At 40.3% G+C, this 20,777-nt stretch overlaps 1 protein-coding gene and 1 non-coding gene across 2 annotated transcripts; both read right to left on the minus strand.

Annotated features, from left to right (window-relative positions):
• Nucleotides 1-475: 475 nt before the first annotated feature.
• LOC130953080 (small nucleolar RNA R71) lies at nucleotides 476-583 on the minus strand. Its single transcript, XR_009075254.1, has one exon. It is a non-coding gene; the product is annotated as a small nucleolar RNA R71 (small nucleolar RNA).
• Nucleotides 584-18,125: 17,542 nt separating this feature from the next.
• LOC130949566 (uncharacterized) lies at nucleotides 18,126-20,777 on the minus strand. The gene is made up of 2 exons (XM_057878247.1): nucleotides 20,117-20,777; nucleotides 18,126-18,523 (listed from the first exon to the last, which is right to left on the minus strand). Exons 1-2 carry the CDS (start codon nucleotides 20,775-20,777, stop codon nucleotides 18,126-18,128), a joined length of 1,059 nt encoding a protein of 352 aa, XP_057734230.1.

Here is a 20,777-nt window from a genome sequence, read left to right on the forward strand (position 1 = left end):
GCGAGAATAGGGTAGGTTAGTCCGCTCTGAGGGCGGATCTGAAAGTGAATCTGAGGAAGAAACCAGCCCCCGTTCTACTGATTCGGTTGTTTTACGTGCAGAAAACATGGCAGCTAGAAGAATTACCATTCAGGAGGAAGGAGCTCCTGATTTTACACTGCAACCGTTTCAAGCGCATCATCCAGTGGTAGCTACGGATTTCGAAATAAAGACCGCACTGCTAAATTTGATGCCAAAGTTTCATGGCCTACCTGCTCAAGAGCCTATCAAGCATTTGAGAGATTTCCAGGCAGCCTGTTCTACTGTCAGGCGTGATGGCGCTGATGAAACTTTAATTCTGCTGAAAGCTTTTCCGTTCTCTCTTGAGGGAAAAGCAAGAGAGTGGTACTACACTCAACCTCTAGCAAACGTATCCAACTGGGATACACTCAGAAAGGAGTTCTTGGAGAAATTCTTCCCATCTGAAGTTACTGATAAACTGAGGAAGGATATCTCTACAATTGTTCAGGATGACAATGAAACTCTCTTTGAATACTTGGAACGCTTCAATAATCTTCTGGAAGCATGCCCTCACCACATGATTGACAAGATCGTGCTACTCAGCTATGTCACACAAGGTATGAGGCCCCAAGATAAGACCACATTGGAAAGTGACAGCAATGGGTCTATGAAGAAGTACAAGACCACTGATGAAGCTTGGCAATTGATAAGTGATTTAGCTGAATCTACTCGGAACCACAGACAGAAGCAAGGCCGTTCAAGGGCCGTTGCAGAAGTATCTTCTGGCATAGAAACTGCTACTCTAAATCGAAGCATCTGTGAAATGACCAACCTGCTTAAGCAAATGCAGTTAAATCAACAAGCTCAGCAAACTCAACCGCAGCAAAACCAACAACTAGTCCCACAAAGAATTTGCAGAATTTGTGCTGATTACAGCCATTACACTGATGAATGCCCGCAGCTCTAACAAGAAGACAACATGGTGGCATCCACTTACAACTTCTATGACCGCCCCAACCAAGGGTACAATCAAAGTGGAAATAATAACCATGGATGGCAGGACAATTCAAACCAGAATTGGAGGGACAACAATAATAGGGGAGGCAGAGATAATCAGGGAAATCAGAGGTGGAATAATTACAATAACAGGCAGCAAAATCAACCTTACCGAGCACCTCACCTAAGGTAAAAACCAAGGACCACCGAACAATCAGCAGCAAACCCCCCAAATCACTCATTCTTCTGTATCTTCTAATGAAGAATTATTACAAGCTTTTGAGAAAAGACAACTGGCCATGGAAAATACCATTGTGAATAGTATTAACGCCAGTCTGAATGGTTTCACCTCTACTCTGTAAGCTTTTATGACACAACTTGGTTCAGCACAAAATTCCACTAACCAACCTTCAAGCACCACTGGAATCCCCTTTCAACCATTACCCAATCCAAAGAGAGGCATTAATGCCATCACCCTGAGGTCCGGAACCACACTGTAGGAGAGGAATCAGGAGGAACCAAGCTCACCAGAATACGTCTCAGCTGAAGATGTGGTAGAAATCGAAGATGTTGGAGAGGAAGAGGATATACAGGGTATAGCTGAAGAAGAGATAGCTCCACCACAGGAAGAAGCACAAAAAGGTGCAGGCACCACAGAAAACACTACTCCCATTCCATTTCCATAACTTGCAAGGAAGCCTAGGAAGCAGCTGGTACCTGATCCTAAAATGGTAGAAATATTCAAAAAGGTTGAGGTAACTGTTCCCCTTTTTGATGTTATTCAGCAAGTACCTAAATATGCAAAGATAAAATTAATGAATTAGAAACTATTCCTTTAGGTAGTTCTATATCTGCTTTAATGGGAGGATTACCTGAAAAATGTAGTGATCCAGGTCCTTGCATAGTTAGTTGTACTATTGGTAGTGTAGTAATTTATGATTGCATGTGTGATTTAGGAGCATGTGTCAGTATAATGCCTTTGTCTATATATCATGTTTTAAGGCTCCCTCCCTTAAAAAGGTCAGCAACTCGTTTTGTGTTAGCAGATAAAAGCATTATTACAGTTGTTGGAGTTGCTGAAGATGTTTTGGTGAACATTAAAGGGCTCACATTTCCCACTGATTTTTATATCTTGGAGATGCCCCATAATGACTCAGATAAGCCATCATCAATCCTACTTAGAAGACCATTCCTGAAGACATCAAAATTCAAATTGGATGCTTTTTCAGGGACATACTCCTTTGAAATAGATGGCCGTATAGTAATCTTCAATCTGAATAGAGTCATTGACAACCCCCTAGAAGATCGTTCTATCTTCCAGTGTGATGTCATAGACGAAAGTGTGGCTGAAGTTCAAAAGGAAGAGTTTGAAGAGAGACATACTGGACAAGGTCCAAGTGTGGGGATCCTCCTAACTGACAATGAGGACACTTCACCATTTTCACAAGCCCCAGATAACCCAGAGCCTGTCCACGATCAAAAGTTAGAATTGAAACCTCTCCCTCCACATCTCAAATATGCTTACCTTGAGGATGAGCAGAAGTTTCCGGTTATTATTGCAAGAGAACTGACTTCTCAACAAGAAGAACAGCTACTTGATGTGTTGAGGAAGCATAAGAAGGCAATAGGGTGGAGTTTGGCAGACATAGTGGGAATCAACCCTCAAATATGCGAGCACAGAATATTTTTAGAAGAGGGAGCAAGACCTGTCCGTCAACCACAAAGAAGATTGAATCCTACCATCTTGGAAGTTGTCAAAAAGGAAGTGACCAGACTATTGGAGGTCGGTATCATATATCCTATTTCAGACAGTGAATGGGTGAGCCTAGTGCAAGTGGTGCCCAAGAAGTCCGGAGTCACTACAGTGAAAAATGAGCATGGAGAGCTCATAGCAACTAGAGTTCAGAATGCTTGGAGAGTCTGCATTGATTATAGGCGTCTCAACCAAGCTACTCGTAAGGATCACTATCCACTTCCATTTATTGATCAAATGCTGGATCGCCTGTCAGGTAGATCGCATTATTGCTTTTTAGATGGTTATACAAGTTATTTCCAGATTCATATAGCTCCTGAGGATCAGGAAAAGACTACTTTTACATGTCCTTTTGGGACCTATGCTTATAAGAGAATGCCCTTTGGCTTGTGCAATGCACCAGCTACTTTCCAAAGGTGCATAATGAGTCTTTTCTCTGATCTTATTGAGGATTGCATGGAAGTTTTTATGGACGATTTTAGCGTTTATGGTGATTCTTTTAACCTTTGCTTAGATGGATTATCTAGAGTATTAGATAGATGTATTAATACAAACCTTGTATTGAATTTCGAAAAATGCCACTTTATGGTAAAGCAAGGGATTGTATTAGGACATGTGGTATCTAATAATGGCATTTCTGTAGACCCAGCAAAGGTGAATGTTATTTCTAGTCTACCTTACCCCTCTTCTGTGAGGGAAATCCGTTCGTTCCTTGGCCATGCAGGTTTCTACAGGAGATTTATTAAGGATTTTAGTAAGGTGGCACTTCCCTTATCCAGATTATTACAAAAGGATATTGAGTTTGAGTTCAGTGAGGAGTGCAAACAAGCATTTGATAAGCTAAAGACTGCTCTAACTCAAGCTCCAATTGTGAGAGGACCCGATTGGAACCAGCCATTTGAAATCATGTGCGATGCTTCCAGCCAAGCAGTAGGAGCAACGTTGGCTCAGCGTGAAGGTAAGAACCCTTTTGTTATTGCCTATGCGTCTAAGACTTTAGACACTGCCCAGTGCAATTATACAACTACTGAGAAAGAACTACTTGCTATTGTTTTTGCTCTGGATAAATTTCGGGCTTATTTACTTGGTACTAGAGTAGTAGTGTATTCGGACCATGCAGCTCTAAAGTATCTATTGGATAAAAAGGAATCCAAACCAAGACTTATACATTGGATACTACTGTTACAAGAATTTGATTTAGAAATCAAGGATAGGAGTGGTAATCAAAATTTAGTTGCAGACCACTTGAGTCGCCTTGAACATATTAAGGATGATTCTACTCCTATAGATGATAATTTTCCTTTTGACAACCTGCAAGCAGTATCTGAGGTAGTCCCTTGGTATGCACCTGTTGCTAATTATTTAGTTAGCCGCACATTTCCTCCACATTTTTCTAAACATCAAAGAGACAAGCTGAAAAGCGAGTCTAAATATTATATATGGGATGAACCATATTTATGGAGATGTGGCGCTGACCAGATAATTAGACGTTGTGTACCTCAATCAGAATTTCAGTCCATTTTAGAGGCCTGTCACTCATCTGAAAGTGGAGGACATTTTGGCCCTCAACGAACAGCTAGAAAGATCTTAGACTGTGGATTCTGGTGGCCTACTCTTTTTAGAGATGCTGCTGAGTTTTGTAAATCTTGTCACCCATGCCAGAAATTTGGTAACATATCCAAGAGGGATGAGATGCCTCAACAATATATGCTCTTCTGTGAAATTTTTGATGTTTGGGGCATTGACTTCATGGGTCCATTTCCAAATTCTAGTGGATATTTTTATATATTGTTAGCTGTAGATTATGTTTCCAAATGGGTGGAAGCAATTCCTACCCGCATTGATGATGCTAACACTGTTGTTTCCTTTGTGAGAAACCATATTATATGCCACTTTGGATCACCACGAGCGATCGTGAGCGATCAAGGCACCCATTTTTGTAACAGGAGACTAACAGGATTGATGAAGAAGCATGGGATAATCCATAAAGTTGCAACAGCTTACCATCCCCAAACTAATGGGCAAGCCGAGGTGTCAAACAGAGAAATTAAACGTATCTTGCAAAAGATAGTAAAGCCTCACAGAAAAGACTGGAGCACCAGACTACAAGATGCATTGTGGGCATATAGAACAGCATACAAGACACCCATTGGGATGAGTCCCTTCCGCTTAGTTTATGGAAAAGCTTGTCATCTCCCAGTTGAAATCGAACATAGAGCCTTCTGGGCAGTTAAAGAGTGCAACATGGGGATTGAGGATGCTGGAGCTGAAAGAAAGTTACAACTGCAGGAACTGGAGAACCTTCGCCTAGAAGCTTATGAGAACTCCAGAATATACAAGGAAAAGATGAAAGCTGTGCATGATCAAAACATCAAGAAGAGAGAGTTCCAACCTGGAGATTTTGTTCTCCTTTACAAATCTCGACTGAGGCTCATGCCCGGTAAGTTGAGATCAAAATGGGAAGGTCCATACAGAATAGAGAAGGCTGAACCGTACGAAGTTTATCACCTAAGCCATCCTTCAATTTCTGAACTTATTAAAGTTAATGCACACCGCCTGAAGCTATACTATGGTGAGAAGGTGCAGAAAAGCAAGGAGCTTGAGATCTTCCGCCAGGAAGATCCCCACATAGCAACAGACTGAGCTAGTGGAGCGTCCAACTTACGGACATTAAAGCAAAGTGCTTGGTGGGAGACAACCCACCGCGGTATGATCATTCTTTTCTTCACTTTTAGTTTTCCTTCTTTAAATAACTCTTCTCTTTATTAATGCTTTCGTGTTCTTTCAATTACATGTCTTTATCTTTCTTAAAAAAAAATATTTTTCGCCGCGCGACGCGATCGCACAAGCGACGCGTCCACGTGGCAGGGGGAGTGAAGAAAAATAAAATGAACAGAAAGTTACGCAGGAGCAGCACTGGAATCGTGCCAAAGGCACAATTTACTCCACGCGGTCGCGTCGCTGACGCGACCGCGTCGCTGACGCGACCGCGTCGCTTGGAAATCATGGCCTCCCACGCGACCGCATGCTCCACGCGACCGCGTTCTCCACGCGGCCGCGTGCCCTGCATTTTCGACGTAAAAGGGTGCACAATGCTATATTGTGTGAGAGTGGTGCTGGATTGGTGTTGGAAGCACAATCCTTGTCACGCGACCGCGTCGCCGACGCGCGACGCGGCCGCGTCACATACTTTCTGATGCACAGTCACGCGATCGCTTGACCCACGCGATCGCGTCACCTTAATTTGGCAATTGAATTATATTGAACAGAGAGTTATGCTGGAGCAAGGCTGCACTCGCGCCAGCAGCACAACGTAGGTCACGCGACCGCGTGACCGACGCGATCGCATCCCCCTTCCTGGCGCGCATCTACGCGAACGCGTACCGTCCGCGGCCGCGTCGTATGCGCCGCACAGCTCAACCCAGTAAGCCCATTATCTTATCTTTTTCTCCTCTAAACCCTACTTTTTCTTTTCCCCCCTTCTTCCTTCTTTCTCCCTTTCCCCTTCTACCTCACCTTTCATTCTCTCTCTCTCTCACCACCATTAATAAGGTTTTACCTTCTTTTTCCTTTTTCTCTTTTCTATCATTCTTATTATATTATTTATATATATTATTATTTTCTTTTTCTTTTCTTTTTCTTTTCAAATCTTTATTTTTCTTTCTTCTTCTTTTTTCTTTTACATGGTGTTAGAAACCTTTTGAGTCATCATTCCTCATTATATGCTTGGGGATTATTGCAAATTGTTTGACAATTATTTTTTCTCCTATTTAAGGGATTGCATGCATGTTCAATTTCACACTTTTTATATCTTGTTTACCATGCATGCCATGTGTTTGTGAAAAAGCCCATATAGCACCATGCACTTTTCTACATTACTTTACTCTACTCTGCAATGCTTGCTTTTCACGAATTCCCTTTCATATTTTATTAATTCAATTTAATTGTCAATACAAACGTGATAGTTGGTTTGTTACAAATGATAACCTAACTTGGACATTGAATGTTTGATATATGCTACTCATGCCCTTGCCTGTATGCCAATAAACCTCTTGCATTCCATTGTCCTCCATGCACTTGCTATATTTCCTTTGATGAGCTTTTCACATGTAATCTGGACCATGTGTTCATGCCATTTATCTTTATTGTGCATTGACTATCACTTACAATACCCTCTTCCTTGATCTATCTCTTTGAATTCAATTTCCTTTCTCTTTCTTTCTTTCAGGATGGCCACCAAGAAAGGAAAAGAGAAAGCTACTTCCAAACCACCAGCAAGAAGAGGAACTAGAAGAGCATTAGTGGCAGAGCCTTCTTCAACCGCAGTCAAGCCCTCAACAAAAAGAATTAAGAGGATAATAAAGGTTGACGACAAAGAGAAAGCCTTTCCAGCAAAGGACACTGCGCGATTTCCCAATCGCTACTGTGAGCAGATGTTCCCTATCCTAGCAGAAAGGAACTATAACAATGAATACCTGCTTATCCTCCCGCCCAATATTGCCACCTTTGTTGAGCCACAAATTGAGCGAAGACAATGGGGTTTTCTGCGGAGACAGCCAAGGCAGGTCAATCTTTCTTGGGTAGTTGAGTTCTACTCCAACTTCTACATACCAACCCTGCAGTCTGTTTATGTCCGGCAGAAGCAAGTCCCCATTACAGAAGAGGCCATTCAGCAAGTTCTGAGTCTTCCCCCTATTCCAGCAGGAATGGACGCTTTTCAAAAAGCCACCCTTCAGCGCCAGCGATACCAATTTGACTGGGACTCCGTTCTCAGAGTCATTGCTTTACCTGGCAGCCGTTGGATCTACGGATACCACCGCAACCGCCCTAAGGGAATCTTGGCTTCCGCACTTACTATGGAGGCTCGCGTATGGGCACAGATCATGTCCCATTACGTCTTCCCGAGCACACATGAGTCCTCCTTCACTGCGGACATGGCTGTTCTACTATGGTGCATCCTTACAGACCAACCTCTGGCTCTTTCAAGACACATCCGACATGCTATGGAGCATGTACAAATTGCGGGAAACTTACCTTTCCCTGCCTTGGTCTCAAATCTTGTCTCAGCAGCCGGAGTCTCCTGCAGAGCTGGGGACACCAAAGCCATGCTTCCACGGGATGATCAATATGTCCCTAACGGGAAATACCTCAGACTTTCAGCAGCCACTACAAGCCAGCCTCCTGAGCCGGTTGAAGATATTCCTTCTTCAACACCACAAGCATCTACCACTGAGAAATTGCTCCAGCAGATACTTGAAAAGTTGGATTGGCATGAACAGAAAGCAAAGATGAGAGAGCGCCGTAACGAGCGCCGATTCAAACACCTCAAGGAGCTACTCAAGGGACGCTACAGAGACTCAGACACCCCGGACTCCACTTCTTTTACCAGCACCGGGAGCCATGATGATCCCGACTGTGGAGATACTGCTACCAGCCCACCCCTGTTCCTGACAGACAGCACCGAGGACGGCGCAAAGCCTTAAGTGTGGGGAGGTCGGTCAGTACCTGACTTCCGGAGGTAAATTCTCTTCTCTGACACCAATAATTAGGATATTTTAGTTAGATTTTTCTTTCTTTTATAGAATAGAATAAATTGCATAGGTTAGGATAGTTGCATGCATGTTCTACTTGATTGAAAAGACAATAAGTTTCTTTTAAAAATCTATCTTTAGAACAAAATTTCACTAATTTTTCAAAATTTTCATGATAAATCTGCTTGAGTTATATTTGGAACATGATGTTTGAGCTAAAGAACACACAACCTGTGAAAGATTTGAGCCTTTATGCATGGTTACATTATTTAACCATAATTATTTTATTCTTGTGTGTTTACTTCTCTATGATTGTAATCTATATTTTGTTTTATCTTATATGTCCAATATTTATTATATTTACATGCTTGCACATGATTGAGGCCATTATTTGTTTAAACTCACTTATCCAAATCAAACCTACCCTTTTCAATTACCATTGTTAACCACTTTGAGCTTTTAAAACCCCATTTGTTCTATATTGTACCACATCACTAACCTTAAGCTGAAAAATAATTGCATATCCCAAATTGAATCTTTGGTTAGCTTAAGATAGAATTGTGTGTGCTAGTTAAGTATGGGAAATTGTGGGAACAAAAGTTGTTAAGGGAATGTGTCATGAACCCGCTCATGTGAAAATATAAGAATGAAAAATCTATGTGCATTGATAAGCTTTATTTATATATATAAAAAAAATCAATCAATAAATAAGGGGACAAAATTACCCCAATGCTAAATTCAGAATTCAAAGATCAATGCACATATGATAAGAATTAAAATACAAGGTTGAAACATGAGCATGGGTTGAAAAAGGGAATTATGGGTAGCTAGGCATGAATTTAAAAGTATATAGAATATATGTATATTAGGTGAGAGCTTAGGTTAATTAAAGATTCAATTTATAAAGCTCACTTAGCCATACATATATCCTTACCTGCACCTTGGCCCCATTACAACCCTGAAAAGACCTCATGATGTTTGCATAGGTATATTAACTGTTGTTGATTGGTTAGGAGAAAACAAAAGTTAGAAAGCATGACTAGAGAAGAATAGAGTGATTACCCTATACACTAGAGATTAGAGCATACATACTTTATCAGTGAGGGTTCAATGCTTGAATTTTCATGTTTCTGGCCTTCATAAGCTATCTTCTTGCACTTTTATCAGTTTTATTACATGATGATAGAATTAGAGGAATTTGATTTGTAATTGTTTTGAAGGGCTTATTTACTTTTGATCAAGTGGATAATAATCATATAGTTGCATTTATTTATATATGTAGGATTGTATTGCATTTCATGAGTTTCTGCATGTTCATACTTATTTCCTCGTCTCCTTCAATTTAGCATGAGGACATGCTAATGTTTAAGTGTGGGGAGGTTGATAAACCACTAATTTATAGTTTATATTGTGTTTAATTGTGTGGTTTTGTCGTGATCCTTACCCACTTATTCATCAATTTAGCATGCATTTAGATTTCCTTCCTGATTTTATTACATGTTTGAAAATTGCTTCCTAGAGACTTTAATTATTTAATTTCAATTCTCCTTTATTCTATTCAATGCCGTAATCTGTGTGTCGAGTGTTTCAGGCTTCATAGGGCATGAATGAGATGGAGATTGGAGAGGAAGCTAGCAAAAATGGAAGGAACACAAGAATTTGAGGAGATAACCAGCGAAAAGTGACGCGGTCGCATGGCTCACGCGACCGCGCAAAGGAGCGCAAATCGCAGTGACGCGGCCGCATGACTTGCGCGGCCACGCGAATTGAAAAGCACAAGCAACGCGGTAGCATGAACGACGCGAACGCGTGAAGAAGAAAAGCGCCAGCGACGCGTCCGCATGGACGACGCGATCGCGTGACATGCGCGATCTGCGTAAACTACAGAATCTGAAACCAGCGACTTTGGCCCAGTTTTCGGCCCAGTTTTCGGCCCGGAACAGCAGACTAGAGTCAGAGAATATGCAGAAACAAGAGACAATTCATTGAGTAGTTTTTTTTGAGAGCTAGTTTTTCACTCTCTTAGGTTTTTCTCTCTAGTTTTTAGAATTCTAATTTTCAATTGATCTTAGCATTGGAACATTGAGAAGAGTTATTTCCTCATCAAGACTTCATCATTCCAGTTTGTTCTCTTCACTTGGTTTTATTCTTCCATGTTTTTTGTTATGTTCAATTTTGTCATTCAGATACTTTTATGTTTAATTAATGCAAGGATTATTTCTTTCTAAGTTAATTTCCATTTCAATAATCATGTCTTCTTTTAATTCCCTTTTGTGTGCCATGGATTTTTTAATTACAATGCGTGAGTAGTTTCATTACTTGATGGGGAGTTGATTAAAAGGAACTCTTGAGTTGGAAGGATTGAAAGAAAAATTTGTAATTGGGTTAAATGTTGGATTGCTATCCTGTCACCGACGCCAATCCCTTTAAACTAAGTGGGTTGCAACTTGTGAACAGATCTGGCATTTCCACTTGTTTGACTTTCTCTTACCTAGTAAGGGATAACCAAACGGAACAACTATTAATTATAAATTAATCTTACAATCACACCATCAATGATAGAGATTCTAACCAATCAATTCCCAGTCAAGGCCTTTTATTTTTATTATTTAAATTTCCTCAAATTAAATCCCAATTTACTTAGCTCAACTCTTTTTTGAAATATCTGATTAATAAAACAGCACACTTTTCTGCAACTCGTTGGGAGACGACCTGGGACTTAAACTCCAGTAATTTTAATTTAAACTTTCTGTGACACATTTCTAAATTGATAGACACATTCTCGGTGAGTTAAGAACTATACTTGCAATGTAACTATTTTAATAAATTTTTAATTCGCCAGCTTTTGCATCTCTATCAAGCCTCCTTCCAAGACGGTTGAAATTGATGCTGAAGAGGGTGTACAACCTCCAAAGCATATCATAGTTGAAGACTTGGAAGAGGTTGATCAAAAGATGGAGATTCAAGAAGAAAAAGCACAACCTCCCATGCACTTGGAAAGCAATGAAAAGGAGATTGAATTGAAAGAGAGCTACCAAGAGGAAGAGGTTGAAATTGAAGAAGTTTGCAAAGAGGTGGTAATTATCAGAGAAGAGCACAAGGGAGTGGAGCTTGCAATTTTATTAAAGATACCTCCCTCTAAGTCGCCATCATCATTCACAACATTCAGGTGGGTAAAATTCATATCCCATAGCTTTCTAATCCCACTTGAATATTGGCTACTGGAGACGGATGGTCAACTTAGAGCTCTTTGTGGCATTAAGAGTAAAAGGAAGATGGTCAGTGGTAAGAATTGTCCTACAAGGTTCATCATAGTTGGAAGCTTTAAGCTTAAACGTAAAGGTTGGTATAGAGCTCAACTGAATGGGTCTAGGAAGTTGTTTGGCCGCTTTAGTGAGAATTCAGATTGCTTGCTACCCGGATGGAATCATGATAATCAACACGAAGACGGGTGTAAAAGCAAGATTTGGGATCCTGGAATCTGTTCTAACATCCAACACCCCGGGAGCCTAAGAATCTTTTTGAAGCTGCTCAAGGGTTTTACATGCCTAGTTTGGGACCCCGGAGGTTACTGGAATCACAAACACTGGTGGAGATTCCTGGATGAGTTCAAGCATAAGCCACCATAACAGAAAGCTCATCAAATGTCCAACTTAAGGACTTTAACTAAAAGTGCTAGGTGGGAAACAACCTACCATGGTATGATCGTCCTTTTTCATTTTTATTTAGTTTTATTTGTTTTTGAATTTTATTTTATTTTGTTATATTGAACCTGGAGTTTTGCATCACATTCATATTAACACTGCATTCTGCATTTTTCAGATTATAAAAAAAAAAGCGAGCACGCGACGCGACTGCATTAGGGACGCGTCCGCGTCGCAAGGAGATGGGAGACAATATTAATATGAACAGAGAGTTTCGCAGGAGCAGCACTGGAGGCGTGCCAATGGCACAAATTGACTCCACGCGAACGCGTCGATGACGCGTCCGCGTCATTTGGAAAAATAGCATCCCACGCGACCGCGTCACCCACGCGGCCGCGTGACCTGAAATTGGCGTAAAAAGGGTGTATGGCCAAAAGTTGAGCTGGAATTGGGCTGGACCCGTGCTAGCAGCACAAGCCCTGCCACGCGAATGCGTCACCCACGCGTCCGCGTCTTATTGGAAATAAGGCCACCCGCGCGATCGCGTCGACCACGCGACCGCGTTACCCTGGATTTTGGCAATACTGACGTTTTGAACAGAGAGTTGTGCGGCCGTGAGGCTGCACTCGCGCCACTAGCACAAATCGAGTCACGCGATCGCGTGCCCCATGCGTCCGCGTCACCCAACCTTATCGCGCACCATGCGACCGCGTCACCCACTCGACCGCGTCGCCAGCATCGCACAACCTATCCAGATTAGTGCCAATTTTCTTATCTTCTCTTTTCTAATCCTAATTTCTTCCTTCTCTCTCCTTTCTCACTTTCTATTTTCTTCTCATCCTTTTTCCCTCTGATTTTATTTTACTTTATTTATTTGCATATTTCATTCATTGCATTATTCTCATTGGTGTTGGAGTTTTATTTGGATAAGTGCCTTATTTTATTTGAGCACGTGGCTGCTCGGAGAAGAGATTTAACAATTGACATTTACTTATGGCTCTCATATACATTTAGATTACATTATTTTCATCCCTATTTTAACTTGCACACCCAATATATTTAGGATTATCATTCACAATTGTCATCATTACACATGCTCTTTAATTTGGCACATTTATTACTTGATGCTTGAGCTATGCCTCTCATGCCTATTATTTGCATGTTTTTACCCTCTTGCATCTAATTATTTTGAATTGCTCTTTATTGTTGTCTTCCCTACATGTTGTAGCTACCATGTAGATAGACTATCATCTTTCCTTTGGCATTCTTTATCACTTGGAATTTCCTCCCTTCTGGTCTTAGTTTTGTATATTTCACACTCTTCCTTTTTCTTCTTCCTTAGGCATGGGTACCAAAAAAGGAAAAGAGAAGGCCACTGACAAGACACCAGCAAGGAAAGGAACCAAGAGATCTCCAACTAAGGCGCCTCCATCTACAAGTGTCAGTTGGAGCAACCCGTCCACCTGCACATCGCAGCATGCACCGAGGACGGTGCAATCTTTAAGTGTGGGGAGGTCGATACCGATCTCCATGGGTTAGTTACTTCTTGACTCAACACCAATATTTTATTTTATTTGTTTGTTCATTGTTGCATTTGCATGTTTGTTTCATTTTTGTGCATATTTTACCACTTGGTTAAAGTAATATTTTCTTTTTCAAGAAACCTTTTAGACAATTTCACTAATTTGAATAAAATTTAATGTTACACTTGTTTGAAGAGATATTATACTGGAACATGGTTTAAAACTCGAACACACAAAACCTGTAAGATTTTTGAGCCTATTTGAATTGGTTGCATTTTATCAACCAAAAATTTTGTTTTAGTGTGTATTTTTCTCTCTAAAATTGTGATCTTTATCTTGCTTAATTCTATATTTCCATAATTTGATGTATGCATGCACTTATATGATTGAGGCCTTTGTTTCACTTAGCTTACATACCCACATGGCCTTACCTTTCATTATCCTTTGCAAACCAATTTGAGCCTATTTTACCCATTTGTTCTTTACTTTAGCACATCATTAGCTCTAAGCGGAAAACAATAATGTCGTTAATTTGAATCCTTAGTTAGCTTAGACTAGTGAGAGTGCTCATAAATTGTGGGAAAAGTGGGTTTGGAAACAATTGGTTTGAGAATTGAGTATGTTAGAATTTTCTAAAAATGTGAAAGAATGTTGAGAATATGGTCATGCATTCAATACTTTAATCATATGCATTGAGAAAAAAAAAGAAAAGAAAAATAAAGGAGAAAAAGAAAAGAAAAAGAGCAAATAATAAAAGGGGACAAAATGCCCCAAAGTAAGTGGTGAAAGCAATGCATATGAGTTGTACTTGAAATTAAAATGTATGAATATGTGGAAAACATAGTTAATGGACAGTTAGGTTTGTATTGTGATTACATGGATTGTCTAAAGTTAGGTAGAAAGTTTAAGTTAATTAAGGATTCAGATTTTAGTCAACTTGACGAAATACAATCCTACCTTGACCCTAACCCCATTACAACCCTTAAAAGACCTCTTGATTTGTGTATTTGTGCATTAAATTTATGTTGATTGTTAGATGAAGAGCAAGCCTTAGAAAGCAAGGTTAGTAGAGAATTGAGAGATCGAACCTTAAACACCTGAGTAATTAGAGTGTATACACTACCAGTAAGGGTTCGATGCTCAATCCCTTGTTCCCTGCTTTCATAAGCTATTTTCTTCTTACAAGTCTATTTGTGCTTCATTTTTATGATTTGAATTAGTGAAATCCAGTTCATATTTTTTCTTGAAAGATTTGTTTATTTTTAATCAAGTAGGTAGAAACATTTTGCATGTAGTTGCATTCATGTAGATAGGTTGCATTCCATACATCCTACCATTCATTTTCATCTTTATAGTTTCTCTTGAGCTTAGCATGAGGACATGCTAATGTTTAAGTGTGGGGAGGTTAATAAACCACTATTTTATGGTTTATCTTATGCTCAATTGAGTGGTTTTTATCAACTCTTTACTCATTTATTCATACAATTCGCATGTTTTACATTTTTCTTCCTGATTTTGTGCTATGATTGAAAACATGCTTCTTTGATCTTATATTTACTTATTATTAATCCTCTTTTATTACTATTAGATGCCTTGATATGTGTGTTAAGTGTTTTCAGATATTATAAGGCAGGAATGGCTTGGAGGATGGAAAGGAAGCATGCAAAAGTGGAAGGAATACAAGAAGTTGGAGAAACTGCTAAGCTGTCCAGCCTGACCTCTTCGCACTCAAACAGCGATAACTTTAGCTATAGATGTCCAAACGACGCGGTTCTAGTTGCGTTAGAAAGCTAACGTCTGGGGCTTCGATTTGATATATAATTTGTCATAGCTGCCCCGACGCCCGGCGACGCGAACGCGTGAGTCACGCGGACGCGTGACCTGGCAGGAAAGCAACCCACGCGGCCGCGTGAGCCATGCGGCCGTGTCACTTTTTCGCGACCTGTACAAACCAGAAAGTGTTGGAAGTGACTTCTGGACTGCTTTTGACCCAGTTTTCAGCCCAGAACACACATATTAGAGGCTATAAAGTGGGGGAATGCATGTATTCATAGTGATTCACTCATAATTCACTTTCCATGATTTAGATTTAGTTTTGAGAGAGGTTCTCTCCTCTCTCTCTTTAGGATTAGGATTTAGGATTTAGGACTTCTCTTAGCTTTCAAGAGTGACTCTCGATCCAGGTTCAATATTCCTTTTATTATTTAATTCTCTCGTTTATATTTTGATTACTCTGAAACTTTTATTGTGTTTGATTGCTATTGCCCAATTGGCTATTGGAATTTCTCATGTTGGAACTATATTAGTTTATTAATGATATTTGAGGTATTTCAGTTTACTATTGCTCTCTTTGATTTAAGTTATTGTTACTTCCCATCTGAGGATATTTTCACTCTAGCAATTTTACTTTTTTCCCTTTTGTCCTTGGTTAAATAATTGGTAACTATTGATTTGTCAAACTCATTGTTGATTGAAAATTGGAATTAATTCATCCACTTAACTTGCCTCCATAGTTAGAGGTTAACAAAGTGGGATTAAAATCCAATCTCCATCACAACCGATAAATCTGCACTTCCAATTTGTCATACCTTGCACAAAAGTTTGCTTTACAGTGTTTATTTATTTTAATTGCCATTTAATTTATTTGCCATATTTATTCTTCACTCTCAAAACCCCAATTTTACCTTTTTCATAACCAATAATAAGAACATACCTCCCTGCAATTCCTTGAGAAGACGACCCGAGGTTTAAATACTCGGTTATCAACTTATTTAGGGGTTTGTTACTTGTGACAACCAAAACGTTTGTACGAAGGGATTTCTGTTAGTTTAGAAACTATATCTACAACGCGACTGTTTTTATGAAATTCTTTACTGGCAAAAATCTCGACGTCAGTGACAGCGCATTTGGACCATTTTCACTGAGGACAGGAGGTAGCCATTGATGCCGGTGAAACCCGAACATACAGCTTGCCATGGAAAGGAGTATGAAGGATTGGATGAAGGCAGTAGGAAAGCAGAGATTCAACAGGAACAAAGCATCTCTATGCACTTATGTGAAATTCTCACCAATGAATTACATAAGTATCTCTATCTTTACTTTATGTTTTATTTATCTTTTAATTTTGAAAACTATATCACCCATTTGAATCCGCCTGACTGAGATTTACAAGGTGACCATAGCTTGTTTCAAGCCGACAATCTCCGTGGGATCGACTCTTACTCATGTAAGGTATTACTTGGATGACCCAGTGCACTTGCTGGTTAGTTGTGCGGAGTTGTGACTAATTGTTATTCACGTTTGAGAGCATCAAGACTATGGAGCCATTGTTGATGATCACAATTTCGTGCACCACCTCAAAACAAGCGCTTCTTTAATGTCATTAGCTTGACATTCCTCCATCTTTAGTTGAGGTTGTAGCTCACTTTCTGCTCTTCGAAAGAGTCCCTCAAGTAGTGCTTTAGCCTGTGGCCATTGACAGTAAAAGTCCTTTGTATCTTGTCCTCCGTAAGCTCTACATGTCCATAGGAAGACACCTTGAGGATTGTGAAGGGTCCATACCACCTTAACTTAAGCTTCCCTGGGAAGAACTTGAGTCTTGAGTTGTATAGTAGCACCTTTTGACCTTCTACAAACTCGCTTCTTGCCATCTTTTGGTTATGCCATTTCTTTGCTTTTTCCTTGTAGATTTTAGCATTTTCAATGCTTGAGATCTGAGTTCTTCTAATTCTTGCTTTTGCAAGATCCTTTTCTCTCCAGCAGCATTACTATCAAAATTTAGTAGCTTGAGTACCCAAAAGGCTTTTTGTTCAAGCTCAAGGGGTAAGTGACATGCCTTCCCATACACCAGCTAATATGGGGTCATCCAAATAGGTGTTTTGAAGGCTGTCCTATATGCCCAAAGAGCGTCGTCCAACCTCTTTGACCAGTCCTTTCTTGAAGCTCCCACAATTTTCTCCAGGATCCATTTTAGCTCTCTGTTGGATACCTTTGTGTGCCCATGTGTTTGAGGGTGATAAGGTGATGCAACCTTATGTTTTACTACATATCTCGTGAGGAGGACTTCCAATGATCTATTGCAAAAATGTCTTCCTCCTTCACTAATGAGGGCTTTGGAAACTCTAAAGCGGCTGAAGATGTTCCGCCTAAGGAAGTTTATGACTATCCTATTATCATTTGTTGGGGTTACAATAGTCTCCACCCACTTAGATACATATTCCACTGCCACTAGAATGTACTTGTTTGAGTATGAGGTAGGGAAGGGACCTATGAAGTCAATTCTCCATACATCAAACAGCTCAAGTTCAAAGATGAATTGCTGTGGCATCTCATTCCTCTTGGGTAGATTGCCAGCTTTTTGGCATTCATTGCAACTTGACACTAATTCCTTTGCATCTTTAAATATCATTGGCCAAAAGAATCCACATTGGAACACCTTTGCTACTGTTCTTTCTCCACTAAAATGGCCTCCATATGCAGATCCATGGCATTGCCACAACACTTTTTGCCCTTCTTCTTGTGAAATACACCTTCTCGAGATTCCATCAACATCCTTTTTAAACAAGTAGAGTTCGTCCCAGATGTAGTGTTTAGCATCATTGAGTAGCGTCCTCCTCATGTACTTGTTGATGTTAGTGGGCAACTCCCCAATAGCCTTGAAGTTGGCTATATCAGCAAATCAAGGGCTTTCTTGAATCATCATCAACTGCTCATCAGGGAAGCTTTCATTCACTTCAAATTGCTGTGCTTCATCCTCTTCATGTGGGATTCTTGATAGGTAGTCAGCCACTTTGTTCTCCGCCCCACTTCTATCTTTTATCTCTATGTTGAATTCTTCAAGGAACAAGACCCACCTTATCAACCTAGGCTTAGATTCTTGCTTGGTCAGCAGATATTTGAAGGCTGCATGATCAGTGAAAATAGTAACTTTAGAGCCAATAAGATATGATTTGAATTTATCAAAAGTAAAGCTTATAGCTAAAAGTTCCTTCTCTGTAGTAGTGTAGTTCCTTTGATTCTCATTGAGAACTTTGCTAGCATAGTAGATATCATGTACTAGCTTGTCTTTCCTCTGTCCTAGAATAGCACCAACAGCAAAATCAGATGCATCAACATCAATTTAACGGGTAGATTCCAGCTAGGTGGTGCTATAAAAGGTGCAGAGGAAAGTCTATTTTTAAGTTCATCAAAGGCTAACATGCACTCTTCATCAAAAACAAAGGGAGTATTTGAAACAAGTAGGTTGCTGAGAGGATTAGCAATCTTTGAAAAATCTTTAATAAACCTCCTATAGAACCCAGCATGCCCCCAAAAAGCTTCTAATTGCCTTGACATTGCATGGTGGAGGCAATTTCTCAATTACTTTCACCTTTGCCTTGTCCACTTCTATACCCTTTTTAGAGATCTTATGGCCAAGAACCACCCCTTCAATTACCATAAAGTGGCACTTCTCCCAGTTTAAAACCAGGTTGGTTTCTTGGCACCTCTTAAGCACCAGGGCGAGGTGATGTAGGCAATCAGAATATGAATCCCCAAACACAGAGAAGTCGTCTATAAACACTTCTATGGACTTCTCAATCATGTCTGATAAGATAGAGAGCATGCACCTTTGGAATGTTGCAGGTGTATTGCACAATCCAAAGGACATTCTTCTATAAGCAAAGATTCCATAGGGACAAGTGAAGGAAGTTTTCTCCTGGTCCTTGGGGTCTACAACTATTTGTAGCCAGAGTAACCGTCCAGGAAGTAGTAATATTCATGTCCTGCAAGTCTTTCTAGCATTTGGTCCATGAAAGGTAGGGGGAAGTGATCCTTCCTGGTGGCTTCATTGAGCTTCCTATAATCAATGCACATACACTAGCCAGTCACTGTCTGTGTAGGTATCAATTCGTTCTTCTCATTTGGTATAACAATGATCCTTCCCTTCTTAGGAACCACTTGGACAGGGCTCACCCAAGGGCTATCTGAGATAGGGTAAATCACCCCTGCTTGCCAAAGTTTCAACACCTCTTTTTGGACAACTTCATTCATTGTTGGGTTTAGCCTTCTCTGTTGCTGTCTTGAGGGCTTTGCACTTTCCTCAAGTAGGATTTTGTGCATGCACATTGAAGGGCTGATCCCTTTTAAGTCTGCAAGTGTCCATCCAATGGCATCTTTGTATTGTTTTAGCACTTAGATTAGTTCCTCTTCTTGTTGTTCATTCAAACTTGAGTTGATGTTCACTGGATATGTGTTGTTGTTACCCAAGTAAGCGTACTTCAAGTTTGAAGGCAGAGTTTTCAACTCCAGCTTTGGTGCTTCCATTTCTATTTTGCTTGTCTTGTCCATCATGATTGGTTCATCAATAATCTCCAATTGTGGCTCATCACATGAGATTTGTGGATCTTGCTCTTTGATTTATTCACATTGTTCTTTCTCTAGGACTCCTTGAACCAAGTTTTCAATTGTATCCACCATCATGCATTCACCAATGGCTTCCTTGGGATAGCTCATTACCTTGAAGACCATCTTCTCTTCATACAATCTTAAGACTAGCTCCCCTTTTTGAACATCAATTATGGCCCCAGCAGTAGCTAGAAATGGTATTCCTAGGATGATTGATGTGTTGGCTTCTTCTTCCATATCAAGCACAACGAAATCGGCTGGAAAGATGAACTCCCCTACTTTTACCAAAAAAATCCTCCACTACACCATGGGGGAATTTGAATATTCTGTCAGCCAATTGGAGTGCCAATCTAGTTGGTTTGGCCTCCTCAATCCTCATCATTTTCTTCATTGCCAAAGACATGAGGTTGATGCTGGTTCCTAGATCACATAGTGCCTTCTCAATGTTCATATCCCCAATGATACAGGGGATTTGGAAGCTCCCAGGATCTTTTAGTTTCTGGGGAAGCTTCTTTTTTATTATGGCACTACACTCCTCAGTGAGCACTATAGTCTCTTTCTCTCCCCAATTCCTCTTTCCTGTCATGAGCTCCTTTAAAAATATGGCATAGAGTGACATTTGCTCTATTGCCTCAGAAAAAGGTATGTTGATCTGGAGCTTCTTGAAGATTTCTAAGAATCTAGAGAACTGGCTGTCTTTTCCATCCTTCTGCAGTCTTTGTGGATAGGGTGCCTTGGGCACATAAGGCTTTAGGACTTGCTTTGGTGAGGATGGTGCAGGAGTCTCTTCTTCCTTCTTGGTTTCAGGTTCCCTTGCAGCTTTTTCTTCTTGGATTCTTTGGCCTGGGGTTGCTTCTTCTACAACTCTTCTACTTCTTAGTGTGATGGCTTTACATTTCCCTCTTCGGTTGGCCATGGTATCACTGGGAAATGCATGTGTAGCCAT

This window comes from Arachis stenosperma, chromosome 9 (genome assembly GCF_014773155.1).
Source record: "Arachis stenosperma cultivar V10309 chromosome 9, arast.V10309.gnm1.PFL2, whole genome shotgun sequence".
Lineage (NCBI taxonomy): Eukaryota > Viridiplantae > Streptophyta > Magnoliopsida > Fabales > Fabaceae > Arachis > Arachis stenosperma.

What these genes read in the sequence shown, in the direction of transcription:
- LOC130949566 (XM_057878247.1), bottom strand. Translation starts at nt 20,777, where the DNA reads ATGGCTACACATGCATTTCCCAGTGATACCATGGCCAACCGAAGAGGG. An exon ending in TGTAGTGGAGGATTTTTTTG is followed by an intron (nt 18,524 to 20,116) that starts GTAAAAGTAGGG and finishes GTGCTATTCTAG; the next exon opens with GACAGAGGAAAGACAAGCTA.